The 16265-nt window shown below is 62.5% G+C and overlaps 1 protein-coding gene across 1 annotated transcript in view; it reads right to left on the bottom strand.

Annotated features, from left to right (window-relative positions):
* MUC5AC (mucin 5AC, oligomeric mucus/gel-forming) overlaps positions 1-14352 on the bottom strand; it is a 32002-nt gene extending 17650 nt beyond the window's left edge. Inside the window, 28 exon segments of the mRNA XM_043452386.1 lie at positions 154-282; positions 633-789; positions 973-1212; positions 1979-2152; positions 2293-2406; positions 2498-2636; positions 2750-2901; positions 2979-3079; positions 3219-3271; positions 3340-3595; positions 3728-3854; positions 4774-4866; positions 5039-5205; positions 5286-5423; positions 5503-5572; positions 8851-8961; positions 9112-9250; positions 9490-9680; positions 9682-9744; positions 9746-9808; positions 10066-10236; positions 10335-10444; positions 11156-11246; positions 11580-11694; positions 12171-12432; positions 12609-12668; positions 13133-13207; positions 14267-14352. Of these exon segments, the coding sequence (XP_043308321.1) occupies positions 154-282; positions 633-789; positions 973-1212; positions 1979-2152; positions 2293-2406; positions 2498-2636; positions 2750-2901; positions 2979-3079; positions 3219-3271; positions 3340-3595; positions 3728-3854; positions 4774-4866; positions 5039-5205; positions 5286-5423; positions 5503-5572; positions 8851-8961; positions 9112-9250; positions 9490-9680; positions 9682-9744; positions 9746-9808; positions 10066-10236; positions 10335-10444; positions 11156-11246; positions 11580-11694; positions 12171-12432; positions 12609-12668; positions 13133-13207; positions 14267-14339 (3634 nt within the window). The 5' untranslated portion in view covers positions 14340-14352.
* Positions 14353-16265: the final 1913 nt, after the last annotated feature.

Below are 16265 nucleotides of genomic sequence, written 5' to 3'. Positions count from 1 at the left end.
AGCGGGGAACTCGAGGCTACGGCCACAAAGGCACCTCGATGGGCCTGGGGGGGTCCAGCTGGGTCAACGGTCCCAGGATTGCCAGGACAGACCCCAGCCCCAACCCAGGGTCCCCAGCATGCCCCCCCACCCCGGACCAGCAGGGCAGCCCACCTTCCAAGCCGCGGGTGTCGTGCCAGCACTGGCCGCTGGGGTTCCGGCAGGTCTTCAGACAGGGTGCCCCGCAGGAGAGGTAGTGCCATTCGCACTGGCCCTGGGGGTTGTAGTAGTCGCAGAACAGGGCTGTGGGTGAAGGGTCAGCTCAGGGCCAGGCGTTCGGCCCGGGGGGCCCAAGGCAGAGGGCTGCTCCTGGAAGGGCAGCCTGGGGCCACCCCCACACCCCAATCCTTGCTCTGAAGACATGTCTCTCCTCTGCGCCCCCGAATGTGGCCTCGGAGGGTGTGGGCCTAGGAGGCCCATAGGCAAGAGGGGGCAGGTGGCCAGCTTCTTGGGGACACCCGCCCCCTGCGCCCGGGCCCTGGGGCAGGAAGGGAGCTCTGCTGATTCCCTGCCTCCCCTCCTACTCTCAGCCCCGCTCTTGTGACCCCCTGCGCCCCCGTGCCGCCCAGGGAGGCAGGTCTCAGAGCACTCACGGCAGATGTCCGGGGTCCGCCAGGACACGCACACGCCCGCATCGTGGCAGGCCTGGGCGTAGGCGGCCACGGCCGTGCAGAAGCACTCGCAGTCGCCCCCTGAGTTGCAGGCACAGGCGTCGCTCACGCAAGCCTTGTAGTACTTGGACGGCTCCACCTGCGGGAGAGAGGCTTCAGACGCCAGGAGGCGCCCGGGCACCCGCGCGGCTCGGCATCTGCCTGGGCCGGTTTCCCCTGGTGCACAGGGTCCCGCGCGGCCACCGCTGGCCCTGGAGTGCGGTGGGGAGCCCGGACCCACTTCCATCCCCCCCTCCCCAGGTGCCCGAGGCGCCCCGCGTACGTGGGCATGGCAGGCGCTGAAGGTGGCGCTATTGATGATGCTGCACTGTTTCTGGGCCCAGGACTTGCGGTACGGGTTGGCAGTGCAGGGGTCCCCGGGGGCCAGAGCGTCCGGACACGATGGGGAGAATTTCCAGCTGTTGCCAAACTCCAGCACGTCGCCCACCACGGACTGGCTCCGTGTGGTGAAGTCGTTGAGGGCGTTGTCATCAAAGTTCCCGCACAGCCCACAGACCCTCCCCTGCAGACAGACGGACGAGGAGGTGGCAGCAGCTCCGGGCGAGTGCAAGAGGGGCCCTGGGACCCCACTCACTGCCCCGGGCCCGCACCTCCCTCAGGATGCCCCCCGGAGGAGCCCCAGTGAGTGTGAGGGTGGCCCTGGGTGCAGCCCACTGGGCACTGGCGTCTCCTGGAGCAGAGGGTACAGGCGACGCAGCGTAGCAGCCATGGGGTGCCCCCAAAGACAGGCTCGGGTCCTCATCCCAGACCCCAACACAGCCCAGAGTGGGAGTGAGGTCTCTGCGGGCGTGACCAAGTTGCCATGAGGGCTCCCTGGCCTGAGATGGCTGATCTGCTGGCTGCAGGCCTTATGGAACGAGGGTCCATGGAATGAAGACTGTGCAGAGAAGTGGGGGGGCAGAGTTTGGGGTGAAGGCCCACCTGGGGCCATGGAGCCTGGAGGAGGCAAGGAGGCCTCGGTCCTCAGGAGGCCCATAACCCTGGGGCGCCTTGACCGACTCAGCATGCAGCCTTGGGGAGGAGGGCCCCCTGTCCGTGGTCTTTTTCCAGCAGCTGCAGGACCCAGACGTGGCCGAGGGTCTCCTGCTGCCTGCTGCCAGCTCCTCTCCGTCCCTCCGCCTCGCCTTGTCTCTTTCTCCTGTTTCTTGTCTCTCTGTCTCTCTCTGTGTCCCTCTGCTTGTGTCTTTCTGTCTCTGTTTCGGGGTCTCTGTCTCTCCCCTGCCTGCACCTCCATCACCAGTTGCCCCGGGTCTGGGGCGAGGCCTCACCTTGAACTCGGGGCTGAGTCTGAGGAAGATGCTGGTACCCTTGTCCCACAGCAGCACAAGGCCAACTTCCGTGTCTACCACTAGGTAGATGCCCATCTGGCGGATGGAGTAGGGTGGCCGCGGGCCCGTCTCGATCACCTCCAGTTTCCTGTCGCTCAGCTTCAGCTCATAGCTCTGCAGGGACAGTGAGGGTCTGGTTGAGGACCCTGGCCACCGCCTGGGTGGGTCTGTGACTCGGCCACCCCTGTCCTGGCCGAGTCATGGGAGCGTGGCCTCCCGGGGGGTTCCCTGCCCCGACCCCCTCCCCTGCTCACCCCCAGGAAGATCTTGATGGCCTTGGAGCAGGTGGTCCCTGTGGTGCCGCAGGGCACGTTCTCGGTGACGACGCGGAAGCTGTCCTGGGCGCTGCCGTTCCCGCCACAGTGGTCCTGTGGTCAGAGGAGCAGCCCGCTGGGGTGAGCGTGCACCGGGGCCGTGAGTGGGCCTCAGGGCGGGCGGGGGAGCTCGGAGGCCATGTACCTGGAGCAGGGTGTACTCGCAGTCCCCACTGAAGCTGTAGTCCCGCCCGTCGAAGGTGAGGTAGTGGCCGTCCCCATACACCGCGCAGGTGGCCAGGCAGGGCTGGTCGGTGCACTGCCACATCCGGCTGCGACAGGTGCTGGGGGAGGGTGCCATCAGCCCACACCACCCTGCTCGAGGCCCTAGCTGCCCGCCCCCGCGGCTGGCTGGGCCGCAACCCCTCCCGCTGCCGGAGCACCCCCTCCCCGGTACCAGGTGTTGCAGCCAATGCGGATGGTCTGGCCTGGCTGGTAGCTGGCCTCGTTGTGCACGCAGGGGCAATCGGACACGGGGACGCAGCCGCCGTCGCCGCTGGCCACCAGCCCGTCAGGACACACACAGCCGGGCTCACACTTGAGGCTGTACTGTGGCGGGGGACAGAGCCCGCTTAGCGGGTGACCCGGGCCTGCAGAGGGGCCCCAGGGGCTGCGGGGGCGCTTACACAGTCCATGTCCAGGGTCTGGCAGCTCTTCTGACAGCCGGCCCCGCTGGCCCCAGGCGTGGCGTTGCGACAGTCAAAGTAGACCATGGGCGGGACGCAGACTGGGGAGGGAGGGGGCGCTCAGGGGAGCCCAACGCCACCGCCAAGCTCGCTGCCTTGCGAGCCGAGCATGTCATCCCGCAGGTACTTACGAAGCTTGGTGCAGAGATAACCGAGGGCCCCCCACCCGCCCCAGCTCACCTTGATCTGGGGTGTGGCCTCCGATGCAGGTGAGTGCACCCTGGGTGCAGGAGCTGCCGGGAGAGCGCAGTCAGAGAGCCCCCAGCCTCCCCCCGCCCGCCCACTCCGCTCCGGCTCTTACCAGACAATGCCCTGCTCATGCCGTGACTCCCCATTGGGGACCACGGAGCCCTGGAAGTAGCAGGGGCAGCTGGCGGCCGGCACGCACGCGCCCGTGTTGTCCAGGAAGGTGCCGTCGGGGCAGGTGCAGCCGTCCACGGGGACGAAGCCGCCGCCACAGGTTACGTCCTCGTCACTCCGGGCCCGGCAGGTGGGTGGGCACGTGCTGATGTTGTAGCGGTAGGTGAGCGACTTGGGGCAGGTCGCCATGGCCTTTGCTGTGGATGCAGGGAGCGCGGCACTCAGGCCAGAGCTGGCAGGCTCCCCCGGCCCCCACAGCCCCCCAACAGGGTCCCTGGGCCGTGGGCTCAGTGCTGCTCAAGCCCCGCACCCAGCTGGGGGACACTCACTGCACACGCCGTCCCGCCAGCCGCTGAGCAGCACGCCCCGGGCGGCACAGGCCCGGACGTAGGAGGACAGGGCCGCGCACATGCAGTCCTCACTCTTCTCACAGTTACAGGTGTCGAACATGCAGTTCTGGGGGGCATGCACCGGGACGTCAGGAACCCCAGTCACATGGTCACGGCGGTCCCTCCTCACACCGCGGCCGGAGCCCCTGCCTCCCCAGGACCCCTCCCCAGGCTCACGGGGGCTCCCCCTCCCTCAGAAGAACGCGTACAGACCATCTTGCAGTCACGTCCTTGGGCTGATGGGGGGCTGCCGGAAGGATCACTGTCCCTCATCTCTGTGACCCAGCGGTCCAGCCCCGTGTGGTCAGCCCCAGACACCAGTTTCTCACTGACCCCAGGGCCAGCGGGCTACTCACTCACTGCATGTAGCAGCCCCTGCCCCAGTGCCTGGGTGTAGGGCAGGAGGACTTGATGGACTTGGAATCTCACAATGGGTGGGTGAGCGAATGAGCAACTGAGTAATTAATGACTGAATGAGTGAGTGAATGAATGAGTGAGTGACTAAATGAATGAATGAGTGAATGAGTGAGTGAATGAATGAATAAGTGAGTGAATGAGTGAATGAATGAGTGAACGAGTGAGTGAATGAATGAGTGAATGAGTGAGTGACTGAATGAATGAGTGAGTGAATGAATGAGTGAACGAGTGAGTGAGTGAATGAATGAGTAAGTGAGTGACTGACTGAATGAGTGAGTGAATGAATGAGTGAGTTTGTGAGTGACAGAATGAGTGAGTGAATGAGTGACTAAATGAATGAATGAATGAATGAGTGAACAAGTGAGTGAATGAATGAATAAGTGAGTGAATGAATGAGTGAATGAGTGAGTGAGTGACTGAATGAATGAGTGAGTGAGTGAATGAGTGAGTGAGTGAGTGGAGGCGGGGACAGAACCAGGGAGACCAGCCTGGCCCAGACACTGTTGCCCTGGCCCTTGGGACCCTGAGAGTGGCCCAGGCCCAGGGGCAGAGCCAGGAGGTGGCGTTACCGAGTAGTAGGCGCTGGGGTCCACGGTGGAGTGGCACTGGGCGAATGGGCCCTGGGGGTCTGTCAGCCGGGAGCACCAGTGCTGAGCGAATTTCTCTGTGGATGGAGGACGGCTGGTCAGTGGGGCTGGGCAGTCACGTCAAGCGGGAGACCCCTCGAGGTGAGCAGCTTCCTTCCACCCCGAGTCCCTCCGTGTGGAGCAGCGCCAGGTGTGAGCGGTCTGAGGCTGCCCGGCACCAGGCAGGCCCCGGGGCTGCTGGACACACACCGTTCTCCACGCTGAGGGAGCAGGGGTCCTCAAAGCTGTTCTTGATGTTGGGGCAGGCGGCCTGGGTCTTCCAGGTGTTGGCGAAAGCAGCGGCTGAGCCCTCCACCACGCCGCTGATGGTCCGGAAGTCGTCGGCCTGGTTCTGGTTGAAGTTCCCACACAGGCCTGGGGTGGAGGGCTGTGTGAGGCCCCTGCGTGCCCAGCTGCGGGGGGTGGACTTGGGTGCCAGGTGGTGACCCTCTTACCGCAGGTCTGCCCTCGGATCTGCGGCTCCAGCCGCACGAACACCTGCATGATGGGCACCAGCTGGATGTCCAGCTGCAGGCCCAGCTGGGTCTGAGCGATGATGAAGAAGGTGGAAGGTCTGAAGAGCGTGACGTTGGCTGTGGACACAGGGGACCACATCTCAGTGGGCGTGAGGGGCAGGACTGTCAGAAGTGGGGGAGGGGTGGGCACCCTCACCTGCTGAGACGGGCAGCTGGATGTAGACCTGGTTCATAAACACCTCCCCGCTAGCCTTGATCATGAAGACCTGGAGAAGCACACAGCAGGGGTCGTGACAGTCCCCACAGGGCAGAGAAAGGCTGATGACCTGCCCAGCTCAGGCTCAGCCTGCTTTGCTAATGTTTCCACAAGGACAGGACTTATTTTTTTGGTGACATGAAAAGCTGTTCAAGACAGTGGAGTAGAAGGATGTGCGTTCATCTTCTCCTGTGAGAACTCCAAAACTGCAACTAACCGCTGAACAGCCATCGACAGGAGAATGTTGGATCCCACCAAAAAAAGACACCCCACATCCAGGGCAAACGAGAGGCCCCAGCAGGACAGAAGGAGGCAAAATCGCCTCAGGAATCAAACTCCTTACCTGCCAGAGACGCTCAGGGGACTCAAACTAAATCTTGTGCGCACCAGGACCCAGGGACCCCAGAGACCCCAGGGCCTCTGTTTGGCCTTGGAGCACAAAACGAATCAGGGCAAAGGCTAACAGACTTTTATCAAGAGAGCGCACTGGTCATAGCAAACGCCCTCTTCCAACAACACAAGAGAAGACTCTACACATGAACATCACCAGATGGTCAATACCAAAATCAGTTTGATTATATTCTTTGCAGCCAAAGATGGAGACGCTGTATACAGTCAGCAAAAACAAGACCAGGAGCTGACTGTGGCTCAGATCATGAACTCCTTACTGCCAAATTCAGACTTAAATTGAAGAAAGTAGGGAAAACCGCTGGACCATTCGGGTATGACCTAAATCAAATCCCTTAAGATTATACAGTGGAAGTGACAGATACATTCAAGGGGTTAGATCTAATAGAGTGCCTGACAAACTATGGATGGAGGTTCATAGCATTGTACAGGAGGCAGGGATCAAGACCATCCCTAAGAAAAAGAAATGCAAAAAGGCAAGATCGTTGTCTGAGGAGGTCTTACAAATAGCTGAGAAAAGAAGAGACATGAAAGGCAAAGGAGAAAAGGAAAGATATACCCATCTGAATGCAGAGTTCCAAAGAATAGCAAGGAGAGATAAGAAAGCCTTCTTCAATGATCAATGAAAAGAAACAGAGGATAGCAATAGAATGGGAAAGACTAGAGATCTCTTCAAGAAAATTAAAGATACCAAGGGAACATTTCATGCAAAGATGGGCACAATAAAGGAGAGAAATGGTACAGACCCAACAGAAGCAAAAGAGATTAAAAAGAGGTGGCAAGAATACAGAACTACACAAAAAAGATCTTAATGACCCAGATAACCACAATGGTGTGATCATTAACCTAGAGCCAGACATCCTGGAGTTCAAAGTCAAGTGGGCCTTAGGAAGCATCACTACAAGCAAAGCTAGTGGAAGTGATGGAATTTCAGCTGAGCTATTGCAAATCCTAAAATATGAGGCTATGAAAGTGCTGCACTTAATATGCCAGCAAATTTGGAAAACTCAGCAGTGGCCACAGGACTGGAAAAGGTCAGTTTTCATTCCAGTCCCAAAGAAAGGCAATGCCCAAGAATATTCAAACTACCACACAATTGCACTCATCTCACACACTAGCAAAGTAATGCTCAAAATTCTCCAAGCAAGGCTTCAATAGTATATGAACCGAGAACTTCTAGATGTACAAGCCGGATTTAGAAAAGGCAGAGGAACCAGAGATCAAATTGCCAACATCCATTGGATCATAGACAAAGCAAGAGGATTCCAGAAAAACATCTACTTCTGCTTCATTGACTATGCCAAAGCCTGTGACTGTGTGGATCACAACAAACTGTGGAAAATTCTTAAAGAGATGGGAATACCAGACTACCTTACCTGCCTCCTGAGAAATCTGTATGCAGGTCAAAAAGCAACAGTTAGAACCAGACATGGAATAATGGACTGGTTCCAAATTGGGTAAGGAGTTTGTCAAGGCTGTACATTGTCACCCTGCTTATTTAACTTATACGCATCATGTGAAATGCCACACTGGATGAAGCACAAGCTGGAATCAAGATTGCAAGAGAAATATCAACAGCCTCAGATACGCAGATGACACCACCCTTATGGCAGAAAGTGAAAAGGAACTAAAGAGCCTCTTGATGAAAGTGAAAGAGGAGAGTGAAAAAGTTGGCTTAAAACTCAACATTCAAAAAACTAATACCATGGCATCCGGTCCCATCACTTCATGGCAAATAGATAGGGAAATAATGGAAACAGTGAGAGACTTTATTTTCTTGGGCTCCAAAATCACTGCAGATGGTGACTGCAGCCATGAAATTAAAAGATGCTTGCTCCTTAGAAGAAAAGCTATGACCAAGCTAGGCAGCATATTAAAAAACAGAGACATTACTTTGCCAACAAAGGTCCGTCTAGTCAAAGCTATGTTTTTTCCAGTAGTCATGTATAGATGTGAAATTTTGACCATAAAGAAAGCTGAGCACTGAAGCATTGATGCTTTTGAACTGTGGTGTTGGAGAAGACTCATGAGAGTCCCTTGGACAGCGAGGAGATCCAACCAGTCCATCCCAAAGGAGATCAGTCCTGGGTGTTCATTGGAAGGACTGATGCTGAAGCTGAAACTCCAATACTTTGGCCACCTGATGCAAAGAGCTGACTCATTGGAAAAGACCCTGATGCTGGGAAAGACTGAAGGCAGGAGAAGGGGACGACAGAGGATGAGATGGCTTGATGGCATCACTGACTCAATGGACATGAGTTTGAGTAAACTCCAGGAGTTGGTGATGGACAGGGAAGCCTGGAGTGCTGCAGTCCATGGGGTCGCAAAGAGTCGGACATGACTGAGCGACTGAACTGAACTGACATGAAAAGCAAAGAGATTTACTAAAGTTAAAAAGTCAACTTCAAGGACTGCCCTGGAGGTCCAGTGGTTAGGAATCTGCCTTGCAAAGAAGGTGCCATGGGTTTGCTCCCTGGTCAGGAAACTAAGGCCCCACATGCCACAGGGCAACTAAGCCTGCGAGTCGCAGATTCTGAGCCGGCGCTGCCGAGCCCGCACATGTGCCGCAGCGGGGCGCCCGCGTGGCACGAGAAGATTCCACAGGCCGCAGCCAGGGCCTGGGGAAGCCAAACTTTTTTTTAATGTACTATGTTTTTTAAAAGTTTATTTCAGCAGAGAAGGTTCCTGGGCCGCTCTGGACAGGTGAAGGCCTCCAGAGCCCGCCTCTGAGCTGGCTCTCTGAGGACCATCGCTCAGAAGACCCACAAGCGGTGCAGGTGGGACGCAGTGGGGGTGTCCGCAGGCTGCTGCTTCTGTAGGGTCATGGCTCGGGCAGAGGTCATTTGCCAGGAAGGACACCCCGCCCAGGCCCGCACTCACCGTGTGCCCCCCGCCCAGGCTCAGCGTCAGGCTCTTCAGGCAGCTCTCGCTGTCGGTCAGCCCGCACCTGCGCAGCTCGGCCAGCACGGTGAAGGCGCCACTGTCACAAGGCTGGAAACACAGGCCCCCGGGCAGAGCTCATCGGCCCCCGGCCCGCCTCGGCCTCCCCGCTCCGCCCGCCCAAAGCCGGGGTGGCCTCCTGGAGGCCTCAGGAGCCCCACGGTTCTCCACAGCCGCCCGTGCGGGGAGGGCCTGGCGCACCTTGGCCAGCACATAGCTGCAGTCCCCGTGCACCGTGTACTGCTTTTCGTCAAACGTGGAGATGTGGGCGCCGCCCAGCACCGAGCAGGTCCCCGGACACGGCGCCTCCCGGCAGGTCCACTGGCCTCCGGAGCAGGTGCTGAGAGCAGGGGGGCACCGCATGCGTGCTGGGCCCCAGGCATGGCCCCCACCCAGACGGCAGGCCGACCGCGGGCTCGCCCAGGCCTGCCTGCCTCCCCATATTGACTGGAGCCCCTTGGCGCCTGCCCGGACAGCCACTGGCCTCTGCCCCGGGCCCCAGGTGGGAGCGGACCCGCAGCACCTGGCCACAGCCCCCAGGGCGGGTCCAGGGAGCAGAGGACGGGGCCCGGGTCCTACCAGTTGGTGCAGTCTGTGGAGTAGCCAGTCCCTGGAGCGTAGGTGGCCCCATTGTACATGCAGGAGCACCCAGACACGGGAATGCAGCCCGTGTGGCCGATGTCGTCCAGAACCATCCCTGCAGAGGCAGGCAGGCCGTGTGGCAGGTGCCAGACTGTCCGCTGAGAGGGCGTGGGGAGGGGCATGGCCCCCCGCCCACCACGGACCTGCCCTAGAGGGCTCCTCAGACCCAGGGGCCAAGGGACGCCTCAGGGGCTCCATCCGACACCCGTGATGCATCTGTGTGATTCGGGGGGCCGGGGAGGGGCTCCTTCTCACCCTCGGGGCAGAAGCAGCCGGCCATGCAGTGGTCCTCGCACAGCTGGGAGTGCTCGGGGTTGGAGCAGGTGTCCACGCAGGGTGAGCCGCACTCGTGGTACCACATGTTCAGGGGGCACGTCTGGGCTGCGGGGGAGGACAGGCCGCGTCACACCCTGCCCTGCCCCCGGCCTCGGGGGACAGCAGGGCAGGGCCCGGGCCACACGGGCACTCACGGCAGAGCTGGGGGCCCCGCCAGTCCAGGGGCAGCCCCCCGGCATGGGCGCACTGGCGGGAGTACTCGGCGAGGGTGTGGCAGAGGCAGCTGGTGAGGTTGGCTTGGCTGCAGTGGCAGAGGTCATGCTGGCAGGCCTCCAGGTAGCTGCTGGCATTCACCAGGAGGGCACAGCCCAAGAACGGCTCACTGCTCAACATCTCCTCGCAGATGCCCTGGGGCAGAGCCCGGACCCCTCATTTAGTCCGGCGTCCCTGGCTCAGCCCCGGGGATGTGGGAGCAAGACCCCCACCCTGTCCACTCTGAGCCTTACAGAGTTGTTCGAGCAGGTCCCAGCATCCTCGGGGACAGGGTCCTGACACTGCTCCGTGGGGCCGTCCATCTTCTGCAGGTTCCCAAACTCGGTGGGGGTCAGCTTGACATCTGCCGGAAGGACAAGGACCGCCCGCATCCCTCATTCAGGGTGTTCCGGCTATGCCTGTCTCCCTTGCCCACACTGCCCAGTTAAGTGGCAGCTCTGCAGGACAAGGGCATCTGGAGATGAAGTGAGGGATCCCCGGGCATTCTAGGCTGCAGGGCCATGGGATCGGCCCTTTACCTGACGCTTCATGGGCCTGGGGCCACCTCGTAGCCCAGGGGGCTGGAGAGTGAGCCCAAGCCCATGCCGGCTGCCCCCAGGCCCCCAGGCTGGCCTCCAGTAAGCAGCCCTCACAGATGGGCTTTGCGTGGGGCTCCACGGGCCGGGCAGAGGGGACCCCAAGCTCGGGGCTGCAGCAGGCGTGGGTCACAGGAAAGGCACTGCTCGCTGGCAAAGGCTCAGGACTGAGACACAGAGACAGGGTCTGGGCAGAGGCAGGTCTGCAGTTTCAGCGGAGGGGGCGGGCCGGCGCCGAGAACAGGATGCGGCGGAGGCTGCCTGCTCTGCGGGTGGGGGGGGGGGGGTTTGCAGGGGGTGCGGGAGTCTGCACACGTGTGTGGAGTGTGCGAGTGCTCGGGTCTGCGTGCATGTGTGGGCAGTGCACACGTGTTCAGACTGAGATCTCTGACTTGGGATTCTGGGGCAGCCTTCACGGAGCACTGAGGACCCGGGAGCGGGCGGGGTGGGGGGACGGGGAGGCGCCTGGGAGGACTCACTGTGCGAGAAGAACTCGTTGTAGACGGGGACACCATTGAAGTCTCCGCACAGCCCGCATGTCTGGTTGGTGTACTTGGCGTCCAGCTCGAGCTGCCGGGAGAGGACCCGTCAGCCTCCAGCCGCACCAGGGCTGCCCCAGTACCAGAAGGATGGACCAGGCTCCCGAGGAGGTCGGGGCTGCAGCTCCTCACAGAGGACCCCCGACACTCATTCCTCCAAGCCAGGACCCCGAGCAGGAGTGTGTCCTGGAGGAGACACCTCCCCCACACATGGCATCTCCATCGGGGTGTGGTCTGTCTTCCCACCCTCCTTCACCCAGAGCACCTTCTTCCCTCCCTGGGGGGCTGTCGGCCGGAGGTATGTGCCAGGACCCCGGCCCCACCCCTGGCTCCGCCCCGGCCCCGGCCCCGCCCCCGGCCTCACCAGGAGGCTGTCGTCCTGGTTCCACATGAAGACCAGGCCCAGCTTGGCCACCACCCTCAGGTTGCCGTTGCTCTGCTCAATGAGGACCCCGGACTGGCTGAAGGGCAGCTGAATTCTGCAGAGAGAGGGCCTGGCTGGGGCACATGGGGCCCGAGGGCCTGGGCAGCAGAGGTCAGGACAGGCGGGGAGGCCCCTCAGGTCACGTCCCGACAAGGTCACCAAGACCCAAGCGTGCGGAGCTCAAGCATCAGCAGCACGAGGCAGGGGCCATGTCCGGGGCAGCGCGGGGGCCTGAGCCCCAGGAGAGACGGGGGCTGGCCCAGGAGAGACGGGGCCCGGCCCAGGAGAGACGGGGGCCGAGTGTGGGGGCCTGAGTCCCCAGGAGAGACGGGGGCCGGCCCAGGAGAGACGGGGCCCGGCCCAGGAGAGACGGGGGCCGAGTGTGGGGGCCTGAGTCCCCAGGAGAGTTGGGGGCCGAGTGCGGGGGCCTGAGTCCCCAGGAGAGACGGGGGCTGAGTGCGGGGGCCTGGGGGCCTGGGGCCACCCTGCCGTGGTCCCAGGAGCACGTGTGCCATCCGGGCCCAGACTCACGGGCGGCCGTTGACCAGGACGGAGCCCTTGGCCAGCCTGACGACCAGCCCGTCCAGCTTCATGGTGACCAGGCTGGGCGCGGTGCTGTTGGGCCCGGGGCCGCGGCGGAGCTGCAGGCTGAAGTCCTCGTAGGCGGAGCCACAGTGCGCGGAGAAGACGTAGTTGCACAGCCCGGGGAAGCGGAAGACGTCGCCGTCGAAGGTCTTGTAGTGGAAGTCGCCCCACGTGCTGCACACCCGCCCGCCGTGGGCTGCGTTCAGGGCTGCGGTCAAGCAGAGCGGGCCGTTTCCGAGGGACACCGGCGACACGGCCCGGACCTCCCGAAAGCCGGGCCTCATCCCCGCGGGGAGCCACGCACCCTCCCACCACCTCCTGCTCTGGAGACCCAGATCTCCGTGGACACGGCCGCCCGGCCCCGACCCAGCCCCGCGGTCTCACCTCGCACCACGGGGGTGGTCCTCAGAGGCGGGTGGATGGTCACTCCACGGAGGGCGGTGCCTGAGGGAACGGGCAGCTGACGCAGAGCCCTCACCCTCACCGCCCACCCCCAGCTCGACCCCAGGAGGGCTTCCGCCACGGCAGGGCCCCTCCCCGGCCCCCGCTGCTCTGGACTCTGCAGTGTGTGCGACCTCTCTGCTGCGTGAGCGCCAGGGCCAGCGGAGACTCAGCAGAGGTCAACTGTCATGCCCACATGGCCTTGATATTGTTTGCACCTGGGAGTTCCCGGCTCCCGGAATCTCAAAAATGCCTGAATCAACACCCATGGCTGCGAACCATGCTTCCATGCTGAGCTCAGGCCCAGGTGCGCCTTCCCCGGGAGCCCCGTCCCGGGACAAGCAGACCCAGATGGCCGGGCCTGTCCCTGAGCCTGCCCTTGCTCTGTGGCCAGTGGCCTCGCCATGAGACCTGAGCGGCCCCTCCGGGGCGGGGCGTGGGCTCGGACAGGTGGGGGGTCCACTCACCACCAGGCCCCTGAGGGGCGGGAGGGAGGTCTGGGTGCTTGAAGCTGAGCTCTGCAGTGCTGCTCTGGGCCAGGCCTGTGGGAAGAGGAGAGGGTGCTGGGCTGGAGCTGGCCCCGAAGGACGCACCAACAGAAGGGGGTGGGGGGAGCCTGGAGGGTGGGGTTCTCCACACGGACAGGGGGCCTGGGAGGGCCTCTTCTGAGTCACCCCAGGCCCTCCGCTGGGCCGCAGCACCTTCAACCATGCCCTCCATGAGCCCCACCCCCCCGCCCTGAGCTGGCTTCTCCAGGGGCCCTTCCTTGGAGCACGGTGCATTCATGCCCACCAAGCGTCCCCCAGGCGCCAGGCCCTGGTTCCCTGCTCAGGACACAGGGGAACAGGCGGGAGCACCCTCCAGGAGCAGCCCATCCGAGGGGCAGACCCCGAGGCCGTGCTGGCTCAGCCCCTCCAAAGACAGCTGGGGTCCTGAGGGACTCAGAGCCAGCTGGGGATCTGGGACCAAGAGCGCAGACAGAGCTGCACCCAAAACGAGGTGCTCAGCGCCATCACACAACTCAGCTCAGCTCCACGGAGGCCGGGCAGGCAGCACCCGGGGACTGGCGGAGTAGGCCCAGAGGCCGCCCCGAGAACCTGGCCTTGTCTCTGAGGTGCGTCCAGGGAGCCCCCAGTGGGGCAGCCTCGGCCTGAGCAGTGCAGGCGGGCTCCTGGTTCCCGGGCAGGCGGGCGGCCACAGGAGGCTGGGCACCTCAGCCGCACGGTGTGGTCCCCAGGCTGCCGAGTGCTGCAGGGCCCAGCTGTGCCCTGGGAAGCAGGCGGGGAGACGCCGGCCCCGGTGGGAGAGGCCTCTGAGGATGGCACCCTGCAGCCGGGAGCTCACAGATGCCCGGCTGACCCCTCCCCGTCCCCCACCTGGACCCTGCAGCCCCAAAAGCGCCTCCCCGACCCCACAATCTCCTGGAGCGGGGACTGAGCAGGAAAAGTGGCCCACAGACACCCTCAGCTTCTCAGAGCCCCGGGCAAGGCCTCTGAGCTGCTTGCTGCCCTCCTGATGCCAGGGCCACCCTAGGAATTGAGGGCGGCAGGGGCTCCAGGCTCCGGTCACGGCCGGCCTGGGGATGTCAGCAGGCACCTTACCTGTGTGCTGGGCACAGGCCAGAGTGAGAGCCAGGGCCCAGAGCGAGGCCAGCCTCCTCCGGCCAACACCCATGGTGTGTGGGAGAAAGTCCCAGGGCAGCCTCTGAGGACGCTCTGAGCCAGCAGGAGCCTTTTGTAGTCCTGGAGCTGGCTGCGGCCCCACCGGGCTCACGTGGGAGGGCGGGGCCAGGCCTGCAATTCCCCTCGCCCAGGTAAACAGTGGTCACTGGCTTTGGGATGGCCAGCGGCTGAAGACAGCAGAGACGGGTGTGTCTGCAGCTGGGACATGATTCCTGGGGTCCCCCAGCCCTGGCTCAGGCATCCTCTTGCTGTGCCCCCAGCTCTGAACCTTGGCTGGGCAGGCTCCCGTGAGGCCAGCCCTTGAGCCCCTGTGCCTGGAGGCCACCGCCATCCTTCCTGCAGCCGGGGCTGCTGGGCCGGCCCCGCCCTCGCTGCAGAGGGGCTCAGGGGCGGCACGCCCGGTGGCAGGACACTGCCCCCCGACCAGTGCTGCCTGGGAGGCTGGCTGTGCTCCCGGCGGGCGGTGAGCAGCCGCAGGCCAGCTCCTCCCACGCAGGCCTGTGTCCTTGAGGGGCAGGGGCGATGCCGAGTGAACCAGCCCAGAAAGTGGCCTGGTGGTCTTGGCCATGACGGGCTCTGCCTGAGGAAGCACGCTGGTGATGGTCACCCACTCAGGGTGCTGGGCACTGGGGCTGGATCTCAGTCCCAGGTGACCACACACAGCACCCACCGTAACTGGTGGCCCCACTGCCACAGGGGGCCGGCCAGGAGGCTCTTCCCGGGGCAGAGCCGCGGGGCCGGGTCCCTCATGCTGAGGCAGGCCTGGCTCAGGGGCTCCGTGGAGCTGACTGGAGCTTCTGCTTTGGCTCTCGGGGCCTGTCCTGAGCTCCTTACGGGCACCTAGCTTTCCGTCCCGGAGCCTTTCCCTTCTCACGCCCCCGATTTACCCTGGTATCTAGTAGAAAGAACACCTCACACAGAACAGGAGTGGGGGGGGGGCATGGTGAGTGAGTGAATGAATGAGCGTGTGAGTGAATGACTGTGTGAATGAAAGAATGAGTGGGTGAGTGAGTGAATGAGTGAGTCAGTTAATGTGAGTGATGAGTGAATAAGTGAATGAGTGAGTTATGAGTGAGTGAATGTGGATGAATGACTAATGAGTGTGTGAATGAATGAGTGAGTGAATGTGAATGAGTGAGTGAATGAATGAGTGCATGCATGAATGAATGAGTGAGTGAACGTGAATGAGTGAGTGAATGAATGAGTGAGTGAGGGTGAGTGATGAGCGCTGGTGGCCGCTCACACAGGCCGGGCTGAGGGGTACAGTGGGAGCGGCCCCGCACACCGGCTGCCGCCTCGCATCCCCACTGTCCCCACGCAGCTGCCGGGCTCTAGAGCTGGACCACCAGCTGGCAGCCTGGTGCTGAGCAGAGTGGGTCCCTAGGGGACAGTCCAAGGGTCACGTCTGGCTCCAAAGGGCTGTGGCTTTTGTGTTTGGGATATCGGACGTGAGCAATCGTGCCTTGGGGGAGGTTTGAGGGTCGGCCTCGGGGGCCGGAGCGCAGGTCAGGGAAGGAGGCTGCGGTGACGTGAGCCCACTCTCCTCGTGACCCCAGGCAGGCCGGGAGGCAGCAGGACAACCGGCATTCACGCCGCTGGCGTGGGGCAGGGGCCTGGGCCCCCCATGCCCCCTGCCCTGTCTGAGCCACCAGTGTATGCCCCACCCCAGGGTCAGCCTGCCTTGCAGGGGAACCCCATAAGAAGCACCCCATGGGGAGAGGGCCTGGCTTCGGGGCCGGAGTGGCCCAGTGACCCAGCCCAGGCACCCAGGGGCCTTCTTCCCTGGGACCTCCCCACGTGCCCACTAGGGGCTCTGGAAGGATGGGGACTGGAGGGGGACCCTTTAAACTCCAGCGTCCTCCTCTCAGGGCCTCCATGCTCAGTGAGAGGCCACACAGGGGAAGGAGCCCAGCTGGAC

Source organism: Cervus canadensis, chromosome 29 (assembly GCF_019320065.1).
Source record: "Cervus canadensis isolate Bull #8, Minnesota chromosome 29, ASM1932006v1, whole genome shotgun sequence".
Taxonomy (NCBI): domain Eukaryota; kingdom Metazoa; phylum Chordata; class Mammalia; order Artiodactyla; family Cervidae; genus Cervus; species Cervus canadensis.
Note: the sequence above shows the minus strand (reverse complement) of the source record. Positions and strands in the feature narration are given on the sequence as shown.